Source organism: Chenopodium album, chromosome 12 (assembly GCF_948465745.1).
Source record: "Chenopodium album chromosome 12, dcCheAlbu1.1, whole genome shotgun sequence".
Lineage (NCBI taxonomy): Eukaryota > Viridiplantae > Streptophyta > Magnoliopsida > Caryophyllales > Amaranthaceae > Chenopodium > Chenopodium album.
Window position 1 is genome coordinate 15,049,717 of NC_137845.1, and position 20,710 is coordinate 15,070,426.

General features: G+C 34.9%; 1 protein-coding gene across 1 annotated transcript; it reads left to right on the top strand.

Moving 5' to 3' along the window:
• Positions 1–348: 348 nt before the first annotated feature.
• On the top strand, positions 349–19,858 carry LOC145572111 (gamma-tubulin complex component 4-like). The gene is made up of 16 exons (XM_081631135.1): positions 349–552; positions 664–961; positions 4,024–4,160; positions 6,813–6,911; positions 7,886–8,006; positions 8,641–8,910; positions 9,143–9,223; positions 9,306–9,389; positions 10,702–10,788; positions 13,211–13,266; positions 14,662–14,850; positions 15,052–15,277; positions 15,913–16,001; positions 17,013–17,163; positions 18,612–18,734; positions 19,382–19,858. Exons 1-16 carry the CDS (start codon positions 386–388, stop codon positions 19,445–19,447), a joined length of 2,244 nt encoding a protein of 747 aa, XP_081487261.1. The 5' UTR covers positions 349–385; the 3' UTR covers positions 19,448–19,858.
• The last annotated feature ends 852 nt before the right edge of the window (positions 19,859–20,710 follow it).

The following is a 20,710-nucleotide window of genomic DNA, read 5'->3' on the forward strand; positions in this document are numbered from 1 at the left end:
TTTTGGTGTTTTGTTTTTCAAAACCATATGATATATATCATATAATGAATAAAAAAATTAGTCAAACTTTATTTAAATCATGATAATTTTAAAAACTGACAATAGATTAGTGGAAACACCTTTTCTCTTGTTTTCTGTTTTTGGTTTTGAAAAAAAAAAAAAAACAAAAAATTAAAAACAATGCCAAACATGTCCTAATATTCGTAATTGTTAAAATTTTGTGTAAAAATATGTATGCCTGTCCGAAGGGAGTAGTTAGAGAATACTAATATAAGTCCATGATACAAAATTATACGGATTTGCCTTCTAAGAAAATCAAATTAATTTTCCCGCACTCTTTCCCTATTGAACCCTTTCATCGGCGAGCACTACAGCACAAACCAAAATGCTGCACGAAATTCTTTTAGCATTGCTCGGATACACCGGCGACCTAATCGTCGACGAACGAGAATGCCGCGATTCCCTCGGAATTCTCTCTCCTGATTCTCCGGTCGCCGATATCCCTACCTTCAAGCTCGCCCCTGATCTCTCCTTCATTGCTCCCAGTGACAGGTTTTCCTTCATCACTCTCTCTATTTCTTTCTTCAATTGTAGTAATTTTGAGTTAATTTTTGAATTTTGTTGGAATTTTGTTGGAATTGTGGAATTTGGTTGATTTTTCAGGGATGTGATTGAGAGGATTATTTCGTTAGGGTTTTACTACAGGGAGTTGGATCGATTCGCTACGAAATCGAGGAATTTGAGCTGGATTAGATCGGCGAGTGCGAATGTATCGCCGTTGGAAAGGAGTGAGGAGATTTCTAAGAGGAAGAGTGAGAATCAGAGTGTGTATCGGCGTGCTATTGCTAATGCTATTGTTGAGATTCTTTCGGTTTATCGGTCTGCGGTTTTGCAAATTGAGCAGAAGTTGTTGGCGGATCCTCTTCCCATTTTATCCACTGTTACTCAGGGCCTCAATAAGGTTGTTCTTTCATCCTTTTTAGGCTTAATTCTTGTGGAATTTTATGTAGAAGTGAAAGTATTTTTCTGCTAAAATAAGGTATAGTATACCTTATTGAAATGATCATGTTTATGTCTCCAGAGAACATTCCTGCCTTGTTGAAATTGAATTCGTAAAATAGTTTGAATTTACTTAGGTTACTTGAACTGTAGGTATCATACTTGAGTCCCTATATTGACAATGGTATTTATTCTTAGAATTTGGGATGGAGGATAGTGTGATAAAGGGCTCATTTATAAAAAATTGTTACGAGAATATATAGGTGAAAGCTTTCATATTTTATGATAGAGAATTGTTCTTAATCAAGTTGAGGTTTTTATGGGTAAAAGGAGATATATAAGTAGTAGCTATTGAAAGATGATATACAATTTGCAAGAAATAAAGCTTTGCCCTTTTTTTATGAGTGGTGGTAGACTGGTAGGTAATAAAGAAGGTTTGAGGAACTCAATGGGAGATAGTGAGCTCATATAAGACTTTCTCATCTTTTCCATATCAAACAGAAAATGCAGGAAAAGTGATTCCTTTTTAGGCATAAAAATCAAAGATATTGTACAAACTAGGGTAGGAAGTTGGCATATGTCATTTGAAGAGCTAAATTCCTCATTAGACATTGCATTTTGTCCCTTTGACCATTGATGAAACTTATTATGCCTCAATGCTTCCTAGCACCCCATCTATTGTCCTTTCCTAGAGGTTGACTTGTTAGGAATCTTGATGACTTGTTTGATAGCCTATATACTTCCTCCGTTTTTATTTAGTTGACACCTTTCTCTTTCACGCTTGCCAACACACTATTTTGATGATTAATATCTCTAATTCTCGACATTGTAAAATTATAAAAAGTGGATATTAATAAAATATACATTGAGACGATTTAAACAAGATCCCACTTGACTATGTTTTGTCGTAGCTATAAATCACAAATGCTAGTCAAAGTGTAGTTTGTGAATAGTGTAAAAGTCAAACGGTGTCAACTAAAAAAAACGGAGGTAGTATATGGCAGTGTCGAGCCAGTGTCGTTCCTGGTAAGGAAACTTCATTACTAAACATGTGTTTTTCTCCATAAAAATTCTTATTACCACTCGTTATCAACTTTAAAACGGTAATGGAAAATTACAAAGAAAATATATGTGGGGTGGATTTATCATGGATATTGGCATTAGACTTTCTTGGCAAAATTAAGTATATATTCAATAGAAATTACTGCAATTTTATACTACTTACTAAATGATTAATGAGTTCCATACAAAACTGATCCTACTCAAAACCTATCTCTATCATTTTCGTAAGGTGAAGTTTGTGACTTTTAAGTATACAACCATTCTTCCAATCACCAAATGATATCTAAGGCAATCTCAAGTCAAACAAACATTAATCCCTCATAATTTGTATTGTTGTCCAACCTTTTGCTATGCCATGGAAGATGGGATATACTGAACAAAGCTAGAAAAGAAATTAACACATTTAACATAGTATATATTAGCCGAAGAGATCAATATGTAAGAAGATTGTGCTCAACCTTACCAAATATCTGACCTTAAATCTCACTTTCCTCCCACGTATGATTTCTTGCAAGATGCAACGTTGGTGGCTACTTCTTTCAGTTAGCCAACATTAGGATATAGTTTCCTTTTCTTCGCTAACAACGTATTGTTTTCATATCGGCCCGTCTCTTCCCATCTCCCTGTAACTTAGAAATTTATCTTGGTGGATAGTTTATATAGGCACTCAAAAGACAGCTTAAGAATTTTGTCAGTGATATCGTGTGTGATTCTTGGTCATCTGGCTTGCTAATACTGATGATATAGAAACTTTAGAGGGTATAAGGGATAGAAATCAGAGTAAAAAGAGGAAAATGGGCACTTAAAGAAAAACAATGAGGTAGTGACTGTATTGTAGTGAAGAGGGAGAACAAAGATGTTATGTAGAAAATCTGAATGCTATGTAGTTTGATGTCCATGTAACACCTGTAATAGACCAACATTAGGAAGGGTATTTTGGGAAGTCTAATGCTTTTAGGGTAGTAGTCACTTGACCTTAGTATAAATAGGGATAGTATGTGCAGTAGGATGGCATGTGAATTGTGAGGAAAAATGTGAGAGTAGTAACCTCAAGTTACTAGGAGAGTGATAACCTAAAGTTATCAAGAGAGTGATAGCCTTAAGCTATTAATCTATCCTTTTGTATCCAAATTCTGCCATTATCAAGCTTTTATATCTTAATTAGTCCTTAAATCAGAAAGTTCCAAGTCAGTCCATAACAACACCTCACTTAAAAGCAATATTTATAAAATGGATATTGGATGGATCACATAGTTGGCAGATCTGCAAGCCCCAAATGTGCTAAACTACTTTAGAGGCTTTTCTAGTCATTCAAATAGATATTAGCTTAAAGTGAAGACTCTACGCAGATAAAGTAAAAACTAATATAGAAATGTACGGGAAGCTTTCCCTAGGAGTTATGCAGGTATGTGGAATTCATAAAGCCATGGTGTTGTAGGCCATGTAGCAAAAATAGCCAAATAGACATTCTTATACAATAAAGCTATCCATCACTGAGGGAGCTAAATCAACAATTTGGTCAATCCTAACTTCTGTACATTGTGTCCCCAAAAGTGGCAAAAGTGGGTCCCTTTCATTGACCCCAATCCCCCTCCCCCCCCCCCCCCCCCCCCCCCAATATTACATTTTTGGTTCTCTGCCCTCTCTTGTCAATCAAGTGAGATCAATGACTCCTGTACTCTACACATAGCTCTGCCCCCTACTATATATTACTGATGATTTTTTTTTGTCTTATACATCTATTAATTAACAAGACTGTCGTCAAATTCACTATTATAAAATCCCATACTAATTTCTCACGTAGTTGCAGTTCTCAACTTTAGCAACTTTGTCTTGAGGGGTAAAATAATATCTTTTAGAACTTGTTATTTCCTTACATGGTGGAGTATTGTGACCTTTTTACTTATTTTTAAAGTTTGTGTCACATAATTTCAAAGTTGTAACTGAAGGATTTTTCTCCAGTTCTTTGTTCTTTTGCCTCCTCTTTATGAGCTTATTTTAGAGATAGAGCGTGATGATGTTCGTGGAGGAAAACTTCTCAATCTCTTGCATAAAAGATGTCATTGTGGGGTTCCTGAACTTCAAACCTGCCTTCAGAGGTAAGTTAATGCAGAGTAATTTAATTTAGAAAATCTGTTTTGGCCTGTTTTCCTGGGCACATGAATTTAGTTTACTTCTTTTCACTATCATTATTAAAAATTTGAAAAGATGAGTTTTGATATAGTCATTTATCTGATAATAGTCCATCATATATAGTCGATTTGACTTTTGAGAAATGGAGTGTTTGGGTTTGGAATAGAAGGGAGGGGGGGGGGGGGGGGGATCCCCATTTAGCATGATGATGTTCCTCACTGCAGAAGCCTTGCATTTAGCATACTCAAAAGTCAGTGCAACTTTGTTTCTTTGTTAGTGAAAGCTTAATTAGAGTTGGTATTTTATAAACTTATTTTTAAGAGTAATATATGATGACTGTATGACATTTCAAACCATTTATGCAACTAAAAAATGTGACAGACATGTGGTTGGTGATTGAGTTGGTTTCCTTATAAAGGAAAGGTAACTTTCAAAGATGCTTGATCTCTTCAACTTTTTGACTTAGTTTTTGGTAGGCCTGACTCTTGGGCAGTTTACTCGGACCTGCACAATAGGGCCCTCCAAAACATTGGGGCCAAAAAAAAAAAAAAAAAAAAAAATTAAATTCTGAGTATTTTAAAAAAAAAAAAAAATCCCCTAATTACCGATTACAATGCTCACCATTAACAACAATTCAACAAACTATTCAAAGCCTAAAATTTCCCGAGGTTTTAAACGCTTCTTATTCTCTTTTTTTTTCCCCCAAAATACAGTTTATTCTCTTAATTACCACTCCCATCTTCCCATAAATAGTTTCCTTGAATTGATATATTTTTTTTCAGCAAGCAAGTATGAGGACACCATCTATTATTATGATTCATGTTTATTAAACTATTTATTTCAAAATCTCAAAAATCTTCCCTAAATAATTATGTTTAACGGCCTTATTAAAAAAAAAATTATATTAGAATTAAGCTCTCTATTCCTACTATTTCTCACTCTTTATATTTGTTTTAATCCACTGCAAAAGGGGAAAAAGGGAAGCAATATTCTTTAATTTTGCCATTGATGATTTTCCAATAATTAATTCATCAATTAAAATCCAGGCCAGGTTGTATCTATTTTGCTTTGATGCTCTGATTTTGATATTATTTCTTGTTGGTTTTCCAATTGTTGTAATTATCATTGTATTTAAAATTACTATTATAAAAAAATGTGAGTCTGAAATTTGTTATAATAGGGGCCTAAATATTGTACTTAGCACAAGGCCTCTAAATCTCCCAAGATGGCCCTAGTTTTCGGGCTTTATGAATTGCCGTATCTAAATTGGGTATTATACCTGCTTTTCATCTTTAGTTGAAGAATCTTCCTTTACCGTCCTTGTGATTCTTGCAAAGCATGCAGTCTTACAAAGAGTTCCTTTTGGCATTTAGGGGTCAATGCTAATCAGATGAAAACATTGGCAAATTTGTCTTGAGGTTGGAATAATCTCTTACATCTTGTCTCTTTAGGTTCCTTTGTACTTCTTGTTCCTTATCAAGTTTTAACTTGTGTAGTTGAGATATTTGAGAGTGTCATGTGGGATTCTTAATTGTTTGTCTTCTGTTCATGGTGCTTCCGCTGCTACTTTAGTGGAGTAATGGTAGTCCTGTCTCCCAGAAATTTGATTTAATAGATATTCCATGAGTTGGGACTTGGGAGGTTGCTTCTCTTGCTAACCTGTTCATGTCTTTGATTTAGTTCCCATAACGGATTCTAAGATAGTTTTGTTGTAACATATTATCGTATTCCCTCATCTTTTTCCATCTACATTTATTTAGAAGGCTAGGGTCCCAAATTGAGTCGAATATTTTGTATGGATGGCTTTGTTGGAAAGAATTGTTTCCTGTTCTCGTTGCAGAGACACATTAAGATTTTATTGCCCAATGTTTGGTATGTGCTTTGCTGGCGGGGGAGAGAGGCTGCAATAACTTGGTTACTTGACTTTGCATCATATGGTGGCTTTGTTTTTGGGAATAAGTTTCTGGTGCTATAGGGTTGCATTAGGTGTGTCTGAGGGTTCCTTGTCAATTGTGGAATGCCTATGAAATTATGATGTGGTTTTGAAGGAATAAGAGGATTAAAGGATTGCAATGCAACTTTAATCTTTATCATATGACCAGTTTAGGTGATTTATTGGGAGAGGCATGGTTGAATGCTTGAATCATTTGCTATTGGGATTCTAGTTGGTTTTTACGGTATAGAGCAATATATTGTGCCTCTCTAGGCAACATGGGGATATCCCTGGAATTTCTCTTTTAGACGTCTGAAAGATTCTGAAGGCTATTTTGATGCCTGCTAATTCTCTCTTGGATCACTGTTTCTTCTTCTTCATATATTAATTCTTTTAAATGGAACAAAATTTTCTTTATCCAAAAAATTTGTGATAATTTCTTTAGTATTAACATATGATCAATATTCGTCTTTTGTTTTTTGTTTGCATCCTTGATGGTTTCTTGAAAGTGATTTTAATTCAATGCATTATAACTGTAGTATATCATGACTGTGAATCAGTGGGGAAATGTATGCTTGATGCTTTTGATCTTAAGTCATATCATACTATTATAATTTGCATTTTACACTGAGATTAGATTATGTTTAGTTAATTGTTACTTATTTACTTTTTGACATATGTTTAGGCTGCTTTGGCATGGGCACCAAGTTTTGTTCAACCAACTTGCATCTTGGATGGTTTATGGTATTCTTCAAGATCCTTATGGAGAATTCTTCATCAAAAGGTAATAGCATAGACCTGCTTTATTTTCATTGAGCTGCCTGCTATCTCCTGAGACTTTTCGTTTTTGCAATTATACTGTGTGGCTTGTTATGTTTGTTCTTCATTTTTAGAGATATGCTGCTCTGCATTTCTGTGGATTTATATCATATTTTATTGGATAAAATGCTTGCTTTTTTCAATTTAGCTCTTCATGTTTTGTCTGAAGTTTGTGAAAGATGTCGCTTTATGTCTAATTTTATCTTGTGCAGTGAGAGTTCACTAAGCAGTGTTATATTAATTCACTTTCTAGTTACAACTCGCAGGAACTTTGTTAGTTGATTCTTTTGTATGGGAAAGCTGTTATCACTGTCCTTGTATGCCTGGCACTGGCAGTATCCAGAAGCGAGATTCATAGAGTATTAGAGGTGCTGTAACAATTTGAAAGAAAATGTACTTGAATGTTAGAACAATAACATAACCTTCTACTTGATATCTTGCAGAAATAACTTTTATTATAGGTTTTATCTATTTGTCCCTCCTCTCCCCCCCCCCCCCCCCCCCCCTCTCTCTCCTTTTTTTTCTGGGGAGGGTGGGAGGGGTGTTTTGTTTTCTTAGTGGTGCATGTCCTGGGTTCTACTTTGGCTATAGGGTGGGGTGTCATTTGGAGCTCATTTTTTTTTCAAGATGGATCCTTTGACTTGTAGGTTCTTCGATTTTTAGATATGATTATTGATCTTTGCTCAAGATATCTATTTACAAAAAGGAGAGATTTGCTACCTATATTCATTTGTAATTAAATATAAATACAAAGGAGCCATTTGAAGGAAAAGATTGATTATGCCCTGTAATGTTCCTAGAGAAAGAAGCTAGAAACTTCAGTTTGAGATAAAAGGAAATTCTCCTTTGTATTTTTTATTTATCCATCCCTCAATTCAATCTAATTAGTCAGATTCAATGTGAAGTTTATGTTCTTACTTACCCATGTCTCTTTGACAGTGAAGAAGACAGGGAGTTGGGGAAGGACTCTTCAAATCCTGACATGATTCGGAAATTGACACGCTTAACCATAGAAGATTCTTCTCTAGCTGATTGGCACTTGGGATTTCATATATCTTTGGTATTTTTCAGCTGTCAGAGATGCTTATTCTATATTAATGTATTGGCTGCCACTTGTGATGGCTAGCTATACTCTAATTTACCTTTCAATTTGCCTCAAACTTGTTTTCTGTTGCTATTATTATGTGTGCTTGAAGTGTTGGTGCTACAGGGACCATTATCTGTTATGGTTTCTTCTTTGCATTCTTTCTTATTTCAACTCAGATATGACATGATTGGTGGGCTTTTCAAGTCATATATATCTATCTCAAGTGCATGGAGGATATATCCTTTGTAGTTTCAAAGCATAAAAATGATCCATTTAAAGAAGTTCACCAACCAGAAAAAGACTTCTCTGTATTGGCTTTGTTTGCTAACTGGAATTGCAGCGAATACAGATGTGATGCATTTGAAGCTGTCTTTGCACTAGTGAGGAACTTGTTAGTTGTTTGAGGTCCAATTTGTTATGTTCCAGGAGCCACCCACCCTCCCGTCCTGTCAAGTGACCGTAATATTTATGCATGTTTGTCAGTAGAGCATCTTCCTCTTGAATCTTTCTTTGAACTCTTGATTTTTGTATGTTTATTATCCTTGTTGATTTTTACTTTGTAATGCTTCTGCTTCAAATGGATAACTTTCATAATATGGCAATGCAGGATATGCTTCCTGAATATATCCACATGCGTGTTGCAGAGTCTGTTCTGTTTGCTGGTAAAGCTGTTAGGGTGCTTCGGAATCCCAGTCCTGGCTTTGCACAAGATTCATTGTACCACCCCAAAATTCCAAGGGAATCCTACACAATTCAAGGATTTGCTGATCGCTTTTTGTTTCAAAAGGATTCTTCATCAGATGCAGAACTTACAGGAGAAGAATTACTACCACAGGCTGAGGCAGATAAGATTGAAGCAATGCTCCAGGACCTAAAGGTTTCTTTCTTGCAGTATGTTTCTTTCTTGTAGCTGAGGAGTTTATGGATATATTTGGCTTGTAACTAGTTATGGAATATATGACTAGTGACTGTAGTTTCTTCTGTTGCTACTTATTGGTCTTTTTCCAATTAAAGGGTTCACCCAAAATCCTTAAGAAAAAAAATTAATTGAACAAGAACTTGTTGTCCTGAGATGCTGATAGCATTCAAACTCTTGCTTTGATTTGCAGGAATCAACAGAATTTCACAAAAGGTCATTTGAGTATGCTGTTGATTCCATTCGAGCTATTGCAGCCAGTCATCTATGGCAGGTGGTTTATGCAAATTTCTTTAAATAAATTTATATCTATCTTTTTAGGGTGCTATATGAAAATTCTTGAATGACAAATGCAGCTTGTTGTTGTCCGTGCTGATCTTAATGGCCATTTGAAGGCCCTTAAAGACTATTTTCTGTTGGCCAAGGGAGATTTCTTCCAGGTTAGATATGGAAATATTCAAGATTTTAAGTTTTACTTGCTATGCTGATTTTGTATTTCATTGTGTATAAAGCTTCACCATCATATTTTAGTTTGTCAATTTTGCTTGTATCAGGGTTCTGTGGCATTAAGTTGGTGAATTGTTGTTTTCATTCCACAATTCCTCTTTTTTAATATCAGCACTTTTCATAGGGAATGCTGTTTGTGTTGGTAGTTGAGCAGAATAATAATTCAACTTGAAATTGGGTTATGTTAACGTTTTCATCATGGATTTTTGCATCCTTCATTTGTCTGCTGGATTTAACATCCTGTTTTTCTGTCTTTGGCACCTTTCCTTTAGCTCTTGATCATGCAAATTTTTCTCCATTTTTTTAAACTTTATTTACCCGTGCATCTAATGGATTATTTATTACTGATCAAAGTTGCTCAAAATTATGTTATTTGGAAATAGTTTGATGAGTGTCTTGTATGTTGTTCTTCCTATTGTACAACCCAAAGCTTCCCGTTATTGGTTGTGGGTAATCTGAAGATATTTGTTTGTTAATTTTTTTTGCGTAAATCTTATTTTCATTCAAATTAAGGCTGTTCAAGACCAGACTGAAACAAAGACTGGAAATTTAGAAGTTGACTCCCAGAGACCAGACCAGTTTTCTTGGACTGGACCCGAACTGGACCGATAAAACCTGTCCAAAACCCGCGGTACCCGGACCAAAACGGTTTTCAATATTTTCATTACTTTATTATATTTATATTATGAGAAAATAAATTAAGGAAAATGATTGTTTTATGCATGAACATCTAAAATATAGCTCATAATATAAAAATAATCATAGCATATTGAAGGTAAAAACTAAACATTATTGTAGTTTTATTCATAAATTATACAAAAAAACCGGTCTTGATTTGGACTGGACCAAAGACCGATATTTTAAATTTCTCGACCGGATACTGGACCGGTTTCTTTGGCCCGGCCTAGTCCATATATCCGGTCCAACCGGTTTTTGAGCTCCCCTGATTCAAATATCCTCTTTGTGCTTATTTCTCATGCTATTTAGTATGTATTATTGCTACTTGAGTAATCACCTCTAGGCATATGCTAGTTTGTTATTCCTCGGAATAATGTTTCATGGTCATCTCATACGTGTTCATGCTATATAGCTGACCCAGATTAGTTTCACAAAATCTTGGACTGTTGGGTACAGTGGTTTTGTTGTAATTTCTGTGTTTGTTGTTTTGAACAGTTCAGTCATAGTAGTGCATTGTATTCTATGTTTTTTTAAGCCACTGAAATCACTGAATCATAATGTCTTCAGTGCTTTTTGGAGGAAAGTCGACAATTGATGCGTTTACCACCTCGCCAATCAACTGCTGAAGCTGATCTTATGGTGCCATTCCAGCTGGTATGGTGCACCACTTAAATATCTTTTCATATTGATGTGTAATCTGGCATTGATCTATATTTCTGTGAGCTTATCATTAGGATGTTATATATTTAGTTTTTCAAAAAAAAAAAAAAAGGATGTTATACATGTAAGAATAGTACCTTATAAATTTGCTATATACTTCATAAATAAATTACACATGTTTGATATAGGGCATGACATTTTTGGTTCTAGCTATCCTTTTATAGACGGGTGACACTTGTTCTCTAATCATCTATTTAATATATTAACAAAATTTAATCATAGAATGCTTTTCATCTTTGTTGTAAGTGAATAACTGATGATCACAGACTAGACATTTTACTCCTTGTCAGCAGTCAAGCTACAAGTGTATGGTTAAGGATTAAGGCTGTGTTCAGTTCATTTGATCTAGTCTGAAATTAAATTATCAGAACAAAAACTGTTTTGTCTAAATTTATTTGAATTTATACTTCCTGCGTGCCTTTTAGTTGCAACTTTTTGACTTTCATGCTTGCCAATGCATAATTTTATCCCTTTATTTCTAATTATAGATAAATAAAAATATAAAACTTGATTTTGTGAAAATATAAATTGATATGAATCTAGCAAGATCTCACATGACTATATTATATTTGAACCTACCTGAACTAGTATTATTTTGTAATCGCAGTGTTGGGGATTTCACGATTGCCAATGCACATTTCAAATTCAAATATCTAAGTTGGTAGTAAACATTATATAAAGTTGATATAATGAAAGTATATTTTGGAATCTAATAAGATCTCACATGACTATATTTTTTCCAATGTATAATCACAAAAGACGATCAAAGGAATGTGTCTGAATAGTGTAAAATTCCTAACGTTTTATTAAAAAAAAAGGGAGTAAGTTTATTTTGTGAGGACTCATCTGAAATATATTTTTGTTTGAACTTATTTGATATTGGTTTTGATATACTCTGAAATGTCTTAAATAAACTTTTTTTTCTTTCTAAAATTGTCAGAAATAATTTAATTTTTTTTTTTTTCTGAAATTGTTCAAAGTAAACTTATTTTGTCTGAAATTGTTCAAAATAAACTTTTATATTGTCAAAAATTGTAACACCTTGGAATTAACTCAATTACTCTTGGATTTATGATGACATGTATAATAAAACAGTGGAAGTAGAAGGGTGTTATGCCATACTCGAGTGAGTACAAAGCGAGTACGAATTATCTAGATCAAAAATTTAATTAAAAAAAGCATAATATCTCAATACAATACAAGTGAGGTTTAAAATTTAAAGATTAAATAGTCAAATGAAAATATATGATAGATAAAATCACCAAAACAGCTCTCAATATGGCGTTATCGCCATCACACACCAATGTATCATCATTCATATAAGAATTAGTATTAATTGTTGACGACATAAACAAACAATAAGCCACAACTTAGTGAATAATTAGTTATTCTAGCACGTCAAATTCATTTTATTTGCAGAAGTCAGTGAGGGTCAAAATAAGTTGTTTGAATGAATAGATAACGTTTAACACTCATTACTTCTTTTGAAATAAAAATTTGTTAAAACAACACTTGTAAATTATTCTCCACCAAAACATTGACTTAAAACAAGTATCTTGTAAAGTTGTATTAGGTGGTTTTAGATGGCTATGGCTATGGGCATGTGGATGTGTCATGTTTTCAATTGATCTTTACCCAGCTTAATAGATCTAAACAGAGGATGAGATTAAGGATTGTTTGGAGTGACTGAAGACCAGATTCCATTTCAAAGGCAGAGTTTTTGTGGTGGGTTTTGCATGATGGGCAAGTCAGTAAAAAATCCGTGTTCCAGGGTGGCAAATCAGTAATCCTCGGTTTGATTTTAGTTTACACCTGAAAGGATGTGGGGAAGAAATTTTGGAGAGGGGGGGGGGGGGGGGGGGGAGTACTTTGAGAGTTGAGACTATGCAATATACTTTGAGATGATTCTAACAAGAACTCTCATGACTATGTTTTTTATTATGTATAAATCACCAATAATGGTCAAAGTGGAGTATGCGAGTGGTGCAAAATGTCAAACTGGGGCATTAAAATAAAAAATAACAGAGAAAATATAAAATAGAGGTGATAGCTTATTGAAAAATTCTTGTAAAATTACTAGCAAATGCCAATCCTAAGCAGAACGTTTTCCCAAAGAGAGCATGGGGCTAAAGCGATTGATATAAATTGAAATAATTCTGCATTGTCTCAACACTTAAAGGTTATTACTTATTAGCTCCCAGAAGAGAATCAAATAAGTAAAAATTCCTAGATTGATTGATTATTGGTGATAAAACAACATAGAAGTTGTTATTGCTGTAGAATTGTGGATATGCTAACTCCCAGTAATTTCTTTTTTATTATGTGGTGATAATGGTTTTCTTTCTTTGTGATGCAGGCTGCAGTGAAGACAATCAGCGATGAAGATAAATATTTTTCCAGAGTATCATTAAGGTGAGAGCCTGTACTCTCTTAGCAAATTAGCATTCCCTTAGAAGTTCAATTATTACTTTAGGTTTTCACAACTACACATTAGTCTAGTTTTGAAGAATTTGATTTGTGTCTTTGTTCAGACTTCTTTTTTATTTTTTCAATTTACTATGCAATTTGGTAATTTTTCCTTTATAACTTTGAGGTTTTGACATCCCTTGTGGTAAAACTGTTTGCATCACTACTGATCAAACTTTGAGGCCAAGACAAAGAGGACTATCCGTCCTCCGGAAGCCAAGAAGACACTATGACCGTACCCCTAAAAAAATTGTAATACACTATTATCTGTGTAATGGACTGAAATTCGAACTAAGCAACTGTAGCTAATTGAGCAGAAAAATAGGTGGAAAGCTTGATGATTGATTGATTGAAACAAAAGTTCACAAGAAGTTGACAACTATCACTCCCATGGGTAACTTGAGGTTTACCAATCTCAATACATTTGTCTAAATTCTCAAAAGCATACCCTTCTACCCTCCACCCCCCCTCCCTCCTGCTTCTTATATATTACAATTCTTACTACAAAAGTGATTCCCTCTTAATGACTATTTGTCTACTACTGAACAGAATCAAACTATCAGAAACAGGTTGTTGTTGCTACTTTCCTTAGTGGTTAATGATCCTCGTCCTCATTCCCCACGTCTGGCTGCACTTCTTTGTTGCTTTTGCCTTGCTGCAGTTTGTGCCTCCTAGCATACACCCGGATTGGTAGTGCAGGTGGGCTTGGACTTTGGCCATTTGAGTCCACTCACATCAACCCTCTCGTCAAGGATAGCATAATTCTCAATTTTATTGTCTTAAATTATTTTTGTCGTATTGAATGATGCTTGCGAAGACAAAAATTCTTTAAGTTACCCCATGAAAACTTTCTTGTAGATGTTATTATCTTATTCTTATGTGTCCATACTTTGTGTTTCATAAATTTATTGGAATAAAGGTGACTTATAAATGTGTCCGTATATTGTGTTCCACGAATTCATTGGATTAAAGTGACCTATAAATCTTGCCTATACTTCTAAGTTCTACTACATTGTAGAGTAGCTGAAATATTGTAGAAACAACTTCTCTTCCCTTGTATTGCTTTGAGTGGGAACTTGTGCTAATCTTTTCATTAGTTGAACTTTTTAGAACGAAGTACTTGGAAAATTTATTATGCTCACACGCACACTTCATTCATTTTTTTCTTGTAATGTTTGATTGTTCAAGTTTATCAAAGCCTCACTCTCTTTTTAATGAACCACCCCCCCCCAAAACACACACACACACACAAGCTTTTTAGGTATTCCTTTCACTTTGGACTTTTGTAGGTTCTGTTTGCTTTATTCCTTGACATTTAATGTAGTTTATGATGAACTCTAGGATGCCTTCTATCGGAGTTGCTGTAAAATCAACACAAGCGGATGCTAAATCAAAATCTTACTCCAGTGGAACTTCTAGTGCTGCCTCAACAAACACTACAGCGGATGTGGATGGCTGGGATGGTATAACTCTTGAGTATTCTATTGATTGGCCCCTGCAATTGTTTTTCACACAAGAAGTGCTGTCTAAGTAAGCCTTGACCTTATAGCTTTCAGATTTTTCTATGGATTTAAGAGTGGATACCATTACCATATCCGATTAATAATAACTCCCGCTTATGACTTTGTTGAAGGATGTATCATATATTTCTGTTTTCTTGTGAAATTTGTTGATTGGAGAAAGAATTATCCCCACCCTTTTATTAACATATGTTCACTGCTGAATCTGCAGATATTGTCGTGTTTTTCAGTATCTGTTACGCCTTAAACGGACACAAATGGAGTTGGAGAAGTCATGGGCTTCAGTGATGCATCAAGATCATAGTGATTTTGCAAAGCATCGCAATGAACGTATTAAGTGCCCTACATCTCAGCAGAGGCGACAACGTTTTAGACCAATGTGGCGGGTTAGAGAACATATGGCCTTTTTGATTAGGAATCTACAGTTTTATATCCAGGTAAGATAAGTCAAATATCTGAGGTATTGTCCTCCATTCTTGTCTTTTTTTTATTTATTATATTTTGTTATTTTTTTCTACTCGAATAAATCCCTTGCATAGGCATGCCCTCATTAGAAGAATTGGGGTAATGGCGTGGCATGCCTTCATGAAAATATATCAGTGTTCATGTGCACTCTTATGCCCATTTGATGCAAATAGTTTGATCAGAGTTTCAATTGCATGATGAACTCAATTGGCTATAGTGAGTTCGAGGGCTCCCAGTGCTATCTAACCTTCACTAATATAGTAATATCCAAAGAAAACTAGAGAAAGAGAAGCATAAGTATAGATAGATGATTCTAGATGCTCCCAGTGGCAAGAAATTATAAAAATTGAACTAGCATAGACTTCTATGTGTTAAGTATGGCTTCTTTATTGGCGAAGTTGCATCTGTTACTTTGTAGTTCCCACCCGTAGTCTCCAAATATAACTGGACCGAAGAAGCAGAAATGTTGCACATCTTGCGTACTTCTTGTGATTAAAGATGACCTTTACAGGCTATGGTTTCTGCATTCCTTCCAGTGTTTATTAGCTTCTCCTTCTGAGTTTATTCGAGGATTATCTTGTTAAACTCATTGCATGTCTTTCTTCAGGTGGATGTCATAGAGTCACAATGGAATATTTTACAAACTCATATCCAAGATTCGCGTGATTTTACTGAGCTTGTGAATTTTCATCAAGAGTAAGTCAATATTGTCAGTTGCTCCAACTTTCTTTTTAGATGCCGTGGTGATTCTTCATTACTGTTGCATGCTGATTTGTATTTTGGGAATCTTGATGTGTATTTGAAGCATAACTCGTCAGTAAATAATGTATTTTTGCTGCCGTACTTCTCCATCCAGAATCTCATTATGGTAAAGGGAAAAAAAAGCAAGAGGATAAGAATAAAAGGATAACTTATGGTTTTCATTGGAATTGTAAAGGGGAAGGCAGTGATTATGTGGTTAAGTGACTTTGCAATGACTTGTTAGTGTGCACATTCTTGCTTCCTGGGTTAAAACTCTGAGGTTGTAGCCTCTGTACTCCGGGGGAGTGAGAGCTGTCAGTATAGGCCCATTATGATTTATGACTATGTATGTGGTGGGGCTGAGACTTGTATATTGTTGTATGTCAGCTATATCTGCAGGCTGCTTCTGTGCAGGGAGGCACAAATCTTTCCTGTCAGAAATAAGGCAATACTTCCTTTGTTCCTTAATCAATCGAACACTTTGCCATTTAGGAAGTTACAAATTGTTACTTTCTGCTTTTGGGTTCTCTCTTGTTTTCTTTTCATCACAAGGGCTCCTTAATTTCCCACCCCCCACTATGTTGTTTAGTCATAATTAAAGAGCACAGGGATTATTCATACGGCGTACGGGTTCTACTCAGGTCTTTGAGTATGGCATAGAGACTTTTCTGACTGCTATCTCTGACATCCTCCAACCTAGTTATCATACTAGTTGTAATCAACCAAAATAAATCAAGGGATGTATGGTGGAATGCTTGATTAGCAACCATGAAGCACTGCTAGTATCGTAGTTGATGCTTATTTATGTTCAGAATCCTACTTTACTAAGTTAAATCTATCTGATGAAAGAACCTGTAATCTTGTGGATGATCTCTTTTTCCTGCCAAAGTATATTTCATAACTGTATGAGCCAATGTGTTTAATATTTTACATAAATTGCCCTAAATATAACCAAAATCTATGCAGGTATATGTCAGCCTTGATTTCTCAGTCATTCCTGGACATTGGTTCTGTGTCAAGGATATTGGACAGTATAATGAAACTTTGTCTGCAATATTGCTGGTGCATAGAAAACCAAGAAAGCCCTAATACAGCTGAGTTGGATCACATAACTGAGGTAACTTGGATAAGTTTAGTTCTGTTTGGTTGACATTATGATGAATTTTTGGGAGACAAAGTTAAGACTTAATAGGATACTTCTTTTTTTTTTTTTTGGTTGATGTATTTTGTAAAGATAATTGAGTTGTGCCATTCATTTTGTCTGGAGCTTCGTCTGACCAAATATCCAGCCCGACTTAATGCATTCTCACTGGAACTAGCATTTTACTAGAGTAGTATTAGCTTAGGACTGTAGATCGAGATCTAGGTTCCAGTCTTCTTTGGACAAGAACTGCTGAAAATAATGTCAAAGATTACCAACCGATATCAAGTGCTGCTGTAGCAAATGTGAGCTACATAATGTGAAGAATATGGTTGTTGTACTTTGGATGCTATAGACTGTTTCATAATTTCATGCTTTAGCACTGCAGGAGAATTAACTTGCAACTGTTATCACTTTGTATGTGGAGCATTGCTTTCTGATTTGTAAGATTATAGTTTCTTTTTGTGATCTTGTTATGAATATATTATGATGTGGAGCTCCAACCAGTTGATCCTTAGATATGTGCCTGTCCCTGCTCTAGGGGCCAGTTGTCAATGGAAAACCGAGCTTAACTCTACTGCTATCAGCTGAGGTGCCTGGGATCCTAGAGCTTTACACCAGACTGCAAAAGATGAAAAATAAGTTGTTTCTCATTTGGTGGTACTTAGAAGGAACAATTATCACCAACTCCACGCTCACTAAAACTATTTAACTAGAGCCAACTACAAACCTACGAGGTGCTAAAGTCTGCAAGTTTTCCGTAACTTTTCACTTCCTAGTCCCTATCACCCTGCTGTCATGGAGTAACTCTAGATGTTTTATAGAATATGCCTAATTCAAATTAGCTTTCTACTATTTGAGTGGGTAATTTGAATCTTGTGGAATCCATGCCATATGCTGTCGATTTATGCTAGCATAGCTCATCTTTAATTGTCACATTACTGTAAATACTGCTCAAATTACACTATCACACTTAATTGTTTCCGGATGAAGGAAGTATTTGGATACCTGAATGAAGTGCCTCTTTTCACCATGGCTGTTACCCAGGCTCTTAAGAGCCCAGTATAACTTCCAGTTGTATGCCTAAACAAGGTCTGTTAGGTCTAGGGGGAGGTGACTTATTATATAGTTTCTGGTATTAAAATATTTTGCTATCTGAATTTTCATCATGCTAACCTTGAGGAGCTGGTGAATTGGTGATAACTTGAATTTTGGTACTGACTTCTCTAGTTCTAGTAAAGGAATAACTTCTAGCATGGGAGACGTAATGCACTTTTCTTGTTACAAAGCTTCTGAATACTTCCTAACTGCATCTATCATGTTGTGTGCTGTGCTATGCTGTTCCCTTTCCATTCAAACATTACTAATTATATTGTTCTTGCATAATTTGTGTGCTGTTACATTAACCTTAATCAATGTTTCAGGAATTCAACAAAAAGTCAAATTCCTTATACACTATATTGCGTAGCAGCCGACTTGCTGGGAGTCAGAGAGCCCCTTTTTTGAGGCGTTTCCTTTTGCGTCTAAACTTCAATTCATTCTTTGAGGTGAATCTGTTACCTTTTCTCCCTATCATTGGTTATTAGCTTTGTTCTCATTTTGGCTGCAATCTTAAAAATACATAGCATGCTTTGAATGTTGAGGGATGATAATTGGTCACAGTCCAACCACTCAGTTTCCATTAACAATGGCATTTAAGTACTTTTTAACCTTTTCTAAAAAAAAAGGGTCTTTTTTAAACTATCAGAGGACTCTTTTTAGTGTTTCGTGACCAAAAAGAGGCATTTTGGAGACCTTGTTGAGTTGATTCTTTGCTTTGACAATCCCTCTTCCTCCACTAAAATTGATCCAGTAATGTAATCCTGCTTACATTGTCAATGTCCTCTTTTTTTCTATCAATGTGTGCACTAACTTAGATTTATTTGTCCATAAGAAAAGAAAAGGGGGGGGGGGGGGGGGGGGGGGAAGGGGGGAGTGTGAGAGAGAGAGAGAGAGAGAACAGGGGTAAGCTTGGAAATGTAAAAAAAGTTCAATGAAATTAGAACATGTGCTGCATTTATCAGAAATATTGTGCCATGTAATTCCCCGCTCTGTATTTGCTAAATGTCTTACAGAACAAGTAAACAATGTTCCTTGTAGAGTATCGTTCCTTCTGTATTTGCAAATTGTCTTATACTTTTTAACTCCGATACAGGCAACTGCAAGAGGTGTTCTGAATGTTGTTAGGCCACGACCTTCTCTTCCTGTATTGCAGCAATAAGTTTATGACTGATGTATCTGTTATCAAATTTGAGGCAATGCAATGCTTATTGGATTGACTTCTATTTATGTACTCTTCCTGTTGTATAGCAACTTGTGAATGGTGTTTCGGTTGGCTAACAAGATTTAGCATAATGCTTCGGCCTCTACTGTTTCTGTATATATATGTGCAGGTCTGTAAGTGTACTACTAGCATTTGTGTTAACCTTTCTGGTTATTTATAAAATTGGATGTTGATGGAAGTGATAGCTAATTTGAAAATTGTGTTTTTTTGGAGAGGAAATATTTTGTTATTCTTGTATGATCTGAACTTTTAGCTTTCTTTTATTTAGAGTACTTGTGTACTTTATACTCGATGGTTGATGATCCCCATGTTTTCTAAGCTCTAAAGTTACGGATAATAACTCCATTGGTTTAAGAAACACTTTTATTTAAGTGCTTGCCAGTTGCCGGTGTAAGACCCTATCCGATGGTGAGATTCAAGTGAGTATTTTTAGGAGAGAAAGAGTATTTTTTGCAATGTATACCAATAAGTTGGTATCTAAACTTAGCAACTCTAAAAAGTTGGTATCTAAAAAGTTCCTAAGTTTATATACTTAACTTTGAGTCTCATTTGACAAAAAGTGTGGGGCTCTTGTTAATATTCTAATATATTTTGTAATTTATTTAAGTTTTACCTTTTTTTTAATCTGATAATATTTGATGTTAAAAAAGAAATGGATTTAGTGGGCCATAAATTGAAAGTGACATTTGTATATTTTTAGATAGTCTCACCATTGGAAAATTAGACTTCACATGAGTTGCTAAATTGAGAAGTGGGTATGGTATCACCATTGGAAGTAAGAAAAACAACTCATTTTGTATTTTAATACTCAAACTTGAGTCTCACCATTAGAGATGGTCAAAGTTTAACTTTTAATATGTCTAATCTACTTGATTTATTTAGTTGAAACATTTTATTTTTTACATTTTTCAATGCATATACATTAAAAGTCCGTCTTGTACAGGGGCGGATTTAGGGGGGGTTCATTGAACCCACAGATTTTTTGAAAAAAAAACTATAAGTTTTAATTTTTTTTTAAAAAAAAAAGAAGAAAAAAAAAGGTTAAAACAAATTTTTGTAACTTAAATAACCAAATGTGTAAGTCTAGTGCATTGCTAAGGGAGTGATTAACAGAGCAGCAAGGCTTACATTGTCAAATTTGTGTTTATTGGGGACTTGGGATTTTTATTTTATGTGTAATAATATTGATTTTTTGCAATA

Coding starts and splice junctions, on each gene's coding strand:
- LOC145572111 (XM_081631135.1), top strand. CDS start 386: ATGCTGCACGAAATTCTTTTAGCATTGCTCGGATACACCGGCGACCTA. Junction 8,911..9,142: donor CAATGCTCCAGGACCTAAAG/GTTTCTTTCTTG, acceptor TTTGATTTGCAG/GAATCAACAGAATTTCACAA. Junction 14,851..15,051: donor ACACAAGAAGTGCTGTCTAA/GTAAGCCTTGAC, acceptor CTGAATCTGCAG/ATATTGTCGTGTTTTTCAGT.